Source organism: Sesamum indicum, linkage group LG2 (genome assembly GCF_000512975.1).
Source record: "Sesamum indicum cultivar Zhongzhi No. 13 linkage group LG2, S_indicum_v1.0, whole genome shotgun sequence".
NCBI lineage: Eukaryota > Viridiplantae > Streptophyta > Magnoliopsida > Lamiales > Pedaliaceae > Sesamum > Sesamum indicum.
In genome coordinates this window covers 8,547,021-8,552,947 of record NC_026146.1, presented here as the reverse complement: position 1 = coordinate 8,552,947, position 5,927 = coordinate 8,547,021, and the positions used below count along the sequence as shown (strand labels likewise).

The 5,927-nt window shown below is 34.9% G+C and overlaps 1 protein-coding gene across 6 annotated transcripts in view; it reads right to left on the bottom strand.

Moving 5' to 3' along the window:
* Positions 1 to 4,680, bottom strand: part of LOC105155866 (integrator complex subunit 3) — a 6,113-nt gene extending 1,433 nt beyond the window's left edge. Inside the window, exons 1-7 of one of the 6 annotated variants that reach the window (XM_020692010.1) lie at positions 2,457 to 4,680; positions 1,898 to 2,030; positions 1,419 to 1,507; positions 1,197 to 1,313; positions 659 to 792; positions 538 to 563; positions 300 to 457 (exon numbers count right to left, since the gene is read on the bottom strand). In XM_020692010.1, coding sequence (XP_020547669.1) covers positions 2,604 to 4,082 — 1,479 coding nt within the window. In that variant the 5' untranslated portion in view covers positions 4,083 to 4,680 and the 3' untranslated portion in view covers positions 300 to 457; positions 538 to 563; positions 659 to 792; ... (2 more) ...; positions 1,898 to 2,030; positions 2,457 to 2,603. Of the gene's footprint in view, positions 1 to 299; positions 458 to 537; positions 564 to 658; positions 793 to 1,196; positions 1,314 to 1,418; positions 1,508 to 1,897 lie in introns of all 6 variants that reach the window. The other 5 variants (XM_020692013.1, XM_020692014.1, XM_020692009.1 and 2 more) reach the window with 5 other exon arrangements.

Sequence of the window (5,927 nt, the reverse complement as noted above, 5' to 3'; positions counted from 1 at the left end):
TTGCCTCTCCATGTTTGGTGTATTTTCCAACCATTTCTACTCTAATTATGGACAAGAACATGTCACCAAACGTTTGTATTTCACTAAGACTCCAGAAACAAAATATCACGTATGCTTTATTCAAGAACAATTCTAGTGAAGGTAGATTGACTAAGATTCACTTTCAGTATTTGTAACAACATTAGCCGACATTTTCCAATGATTTTGCCAAAAGGGTACGGTTCATTTCTGAGATCCAATTTCCCCATATACATGGCATGAAATATAGAGCATGTTATTGTCAAGATTCAGAAACAAACCTCCATGATGTGGTCAAGTGACGAGTTTTTCTATCCAACTGCAAAATTTTCTAAAGCAGCAGAAGCACGAACTACATCATCAGGAAGTTCATCGGTGTTGTATCTCCAATTGTATTCATCTTTCCTATAGCCAGATGTCGATTACCCAGCTCTTCGATCTGAAACTTAGAATAATAAGAGAACATAAAACAATTTAACTAATGTTGCATAACCAACTTGAAATTGCCTTCATGCTCACCAGATGATTGTGAAACAGGAACAGGCCTGCAAGAAGCATCATTGCAGTACAAGTTAAGAACTGAAAGATGAACCAAGCTAAAGAAGGAAGAAAGATAAGGAAATAGTAAGTGATGATAAACCTTCATAGTGGAGGTAGACCCCCAGCAACTGATGACGGCGAAGGCCTCCTAATATTTCTACCTTCCATGTTTGATAGAGATTCATGTTCAGGAGTGGTTGATCTCCTGTTGCTACCCCTTCCTTGAGTCAAATTCTACAAGAACACACATCACGAATATGAAACAAAGCTTATGCTTTCTAAGAAAGAGAAGAAAATAGAAGTCTATGATATGAATTGACATCTAGTAGAGCAGATCTCAACAGAAACTCAACTCATGTCTTTTAGCATGGTAAGCCGCCTGCTTAGCGTTACATGTGATAGTTTTTCCTTTCGGCACATGCGGAAATATCATGATGCAAAAAGTTCTAACTGTCTAGTTTCTCTAGAAATATCAGTTCTCATCTACAATTGTTTGCTTGGGGATTACAAGATATATCAGTTACATGTTATTACAGTAACTGCCTATACACCCATGCAAGAAAAGGCAAAATATTAACATCATATTTGCCTGCATATACTAATTTACAGTTTAACATACAAAGTGGATTTCATCAGACCTCATACTTCAAAAACCCCTCAAGAACATCCAAAAGCAAAGGCCCGCTGTCTCCAATCCGATTAAGGTCATATCCATTCTTGTTGCTGAATTCTTTTAATTCATTTTTCCAGGAATCCTTTGGGGAAATTGAAAAATAAAAATAAAATAAAATTGATAAAACTGTCCATCATCATAAACAAATAAATCCGACCTCCAAAGTAACAACAGTGGGAGAAAGTACCAAATTACACTCTGGAAGGTAGACTTTCAATGTGTGATTTAATTGAGCCCAGTCCAAATATTCACATATTAGTGCAGTTAGAAGCCTTCCTGAATTATGGCACCAAATTGTGAGACAAGGGAAAATATTAGCCCACAAAATCTCATAAAACTTGAACTCTCTTGGAAGCTCCAAAGCCACCTGATTAAGTAGTAATAATCCTAATAACTTTTGAACAGCAAAAATTGTTTTCAATAATATAAGAAGAGACTTCACTGAATATGCCCTAGAAATTAAAAGTTTCTAAGTTGGTCTGCAGAGTCATACACAATGAGTAATGGTGCGCAGTTCTTATAGATTTCAAAGTCAGTGGAAATATTCTGTATCAGGAATGCGGAATGAGAGAAAGACGAGATGATAGAAATATGGCCTGGTTTTACATACATAGATGGCATCAACATCATTGGAAAAATAGTACAGACTGCTGAAACTAAAATTACCTGAAGGTGAGTTATGGAGTTGCTTTGCCCGTTCATTGCAGCTACCCAATAGCGCAGGAGGCAAACCTTCTTCTTTCTCTATTACTTTATCCTCCTCTTCGATTGCTTCAAACAAACTAGCTCTCAGCTCAGCCTAACATCCAAGCAAATTAAAACTTCAGCATCTTAAATGGAACCAAATGCTGAGGCACACTTCTTCAATATTCGGTGTGTGCATATACATCTCTTCTGCAGAAGTGTCTACAGATACTTGTTCAGGAAATTGATAACTCCAGAAACTCTTCATTTAATACCGAACAGATTAAGTAAAAGTATTCACTAATGTTCTACATCAGTCTGCTAAATTCCAAGAACCTTTACATGCATCAACAACTACCCATGAAACACTGGTAAGCAGTATGTAAAAGAATGAGTTTAAGAGGAATCAATAAGTTAGGAGACAACAACAACCTTTATAGTAAGAGTAACGACAGTAATATGATTTCAACAGAGAATATAAGCATATTTTGATAAGGTTCAATTAAATAAGATAACATTATCCTCCGTGCTTCAGAATTACCACGTGCTCAATCAGAATTTACAGCAGATTTTTGGCTGCTGGACAATGCTAGTGGACAAAATCACAGCCAATTCTTTGAAAGGGTAAGAGTGACATAGATTTTAGCTTTATCCACATTAATACTGCAACCAGTTCTTTGAAGCCAGTTTACGCAGATGTCTGAGATTCCAGACTTGAAGAAGATGATGGAATACCACCAGGTGGGATGTTGGTACTCTGAAACTCCTTGCGATGCTGGAACTGCCAGTCTGATAGCAGCTTTCCTAGCCTTTCCTTGAAAATTGGAGAAAGCATATCACAACTAGTTAAAACGTCTAGTGATTGAACCACACCTTTTCTAGTAAGTGCATGCAAAGCTGTTGATATTCCCCGACTCACAATCTCCTTCCTCTCTACATCATAGTTATCCAACAAAATAAACAAAAATTCAAGAAGAGAATGTGTAATGTCAATATATCTAGGGATGGAATGCACCATCAGAAGAACGGCAGGCTCAATATTCATAATATTATCCACCTTTTCATCAAAAAAGATCCAATCATAAAACAAAGCAAGTTTCAAGTTTGCTTCAACATAGTGCTTCAAGTCGTACTTGAGTAACCAACCTATCACAGCCCATCGGGGTATAATATCTGAATGGATAATTTCGTTCGATGGATGGTGCGCACAGCATATAAATCTTACAATGTCAATAACTACACCTTTCCTCTCAGGTACAGCAAGAAACTTCCTTGCAAACCAAACCTGGTAGCGCTTTTGGCTGCCAAACTTCACACGAGTCAGCAAAAACCTCAACTGAGATTCCATTTCCGGGGTGATCCTAAGCAAAAAGTACCATCTCGAAGTCCGTGTACCATACATCTGCGAAATATCCACAAATCCATCAACCTTAAAGGCACTTGGATTATACAACAAGTCTTTCCATATGGAACGGAACTCCGGTACATGAACCAAATCTTGCAAAAGCCTAACAAGATCCCTCCCAATCCTCAAACACAAAGAGAAGTTCTCTCTCAACATTCTGACACAAAAAGCAATCTCCATTTGCCTCAAAGACTCAATCTTCGGAATATTCATCACCCTGCAGTGATCAGCCAATAACCTCAGAAACACATATAAAGCACCAGATAAAACCAAGGGGACCTCTTCTAGCAAACAGACCCATTTGCTTGAGAAAAGGTTCACCATCTCAAAACACAACCACAGGTTCTCCTCACCAAAATCCCCACCTACAATCTGCCTCAAAAGGGCCACTAGCAAACCATCATACCCGACTGCTGACACATCAACCATCTCATGTGTCACCCAAATCAACTGCCTTTTCACAGAATCAACAAGTTTTCCATATAATTCAATCACAATCTTGACAAGGATGCTCGTGAAATACTCGTACCCATCAGTGATAATGCCATGTAAATGCTTGACGTGAACTTTAGCCATGTGGGGTTCACATAAAATGCCATAAAGAATTGCGCTGTTTAAGTTTGTGTACCCTTCCTGAGTTGGGATAGTTAAAGGAAAAGGGGGTCTTAGTTTAGGTTCAAGAACACAGAAAGCCTCTCTCAGAGTGATCTCAATAGGGTTTTCGGCCTCATGGATTGATCTTTTTATAAGTTTCTCCACCATTTCTTATAGCAATTGAACAATCTACCCCGTCGTATAAACAGAGAACTAAATCAGTAGCTCAGTCATACATACCTCAAAAGTTCTATAAAGAGGCAGTGGGCCAGATCTAGTTTTCAACAAGCCGCATAACTGTTCTTCCAGTGTCGTTTTGCTCACTGTTAATGCCGTTTTGGCTGAGATTTCTGACCGGGTTTTGCTGGGAGGGGCGTTCAGGATTTCTTTGGTTGATGATGGATGAGGATAAAGGAACCTTGCACTGTTTCGTCCCCTGCTGCTCCTGCCTTTTGATCAAGAGAATTTAAGTGAACTGGTGTAGAAATGAAAGATACATGACTTTGCAAAAGAAGCAGCGACTGTTTTCTGGTGCTGCAATTAGGTTATGGGAGTGTTAGTTCAATTAGTATTTTAAAATTTCCCCCCTATGTTTCTAGTTCATTTTTGCGGCCCTTTTTAAGGTTTTAGGTGTAGTTGGTGGTAGGGATTGGTTCTGTCAGATTTGTGCTTGTAAATGAATGAAGGGAACTCATGTTTCTGTTTTACTGTAATGAAAAACTAGATTTATGAGATATTGAGGTAATGGGACATTGTTAATTTGCTAAAAAAAAAAAAAATTGAATCTTTCTTCTTCTGAGCTCAGTTCTAATTTCTGAGCATTTTCATTTCTCTTGCTGTTATTTTTATTTATTGCCAAGTCCCTATTATATATATATATATATATAGTCATTGTAAAAGCAAATATTATTTTTGACAGTTTTGTGAGATTTTCTTGAAATGATTAGTGGGTATTATTGATTGTAGCTATATTTCAAGATTTATGCAGTTTCGAATCTTTTATTATAATTTATATATTACTTTATTACTTTATTTTTACCTATAATTTGTACAATTATCTCTATTTTTTGCATAATTACAGTAAACATGAACAATTTTTGCAATAATATTGATGTTTTCAGGAAATGTACGTATAATTTTTTAAAAATAAAAGTGATTTTCATAAATAATATTAATATCTTTTATGAGTATATATGTAATTATCTAAAAGGCAAAGATAATTTATATAAATAAATCATAAATTAAATAGTGTAAATATAATTATTCCTTTATATTATGGCATAAGATTAAAGTGAAAGCTGCGAGTGAACATACAATCAACATATGTAAACTAGAATCCAGAAGTAGAACATAATAAAAGCAAATTTGATCAATCAAAAAATATATGTTGCAAAATTTTGTATAAATTTCATATAAAAATAATAACGTATGTTGGTTAGTTGATGAGATCGTATTTGATGTGGTTGTTAGTGTCAAATCTTTTATTTTTAGTTGATGTGAATGATAATTTTATTTTTTATTGTTGGTAGTGTCAAATCAAGTATAATTTTTATTTAAATAAAATTGATAGTTAATATCTTTTTATGAATTTAAAATTATTAGTGATGTCATATTAGGATATTATGAAAAAAATATATATTATTACTTTATAATGTTAATGATTGAAAAATTTATATGTATGTATATATATAAGGGATAATTACATCGTCCTTTTCTTAAATCTTGGTATAATTACACGTAGATCATTTATGATTTGATAAATTTTATCTAGTATCTCTTATATTTATTTACATCCAATGAATAAATCCATCTGTTGCAAAAAATTTACTGAATATGTTTCATGCATACCAAATTTTAGTCGTACCATATGTGTCGAATGATTTTCAAAGAAATCCTAAAATTAACAAGACAACAACCCTGCAAAACGAATGTTAGCAATTCGTCGCTTAAGTTAATAACGGTTATTAAAAGTATTGAAAAGATAATTTAAATCAAAGTGAGAATATTGGTGAA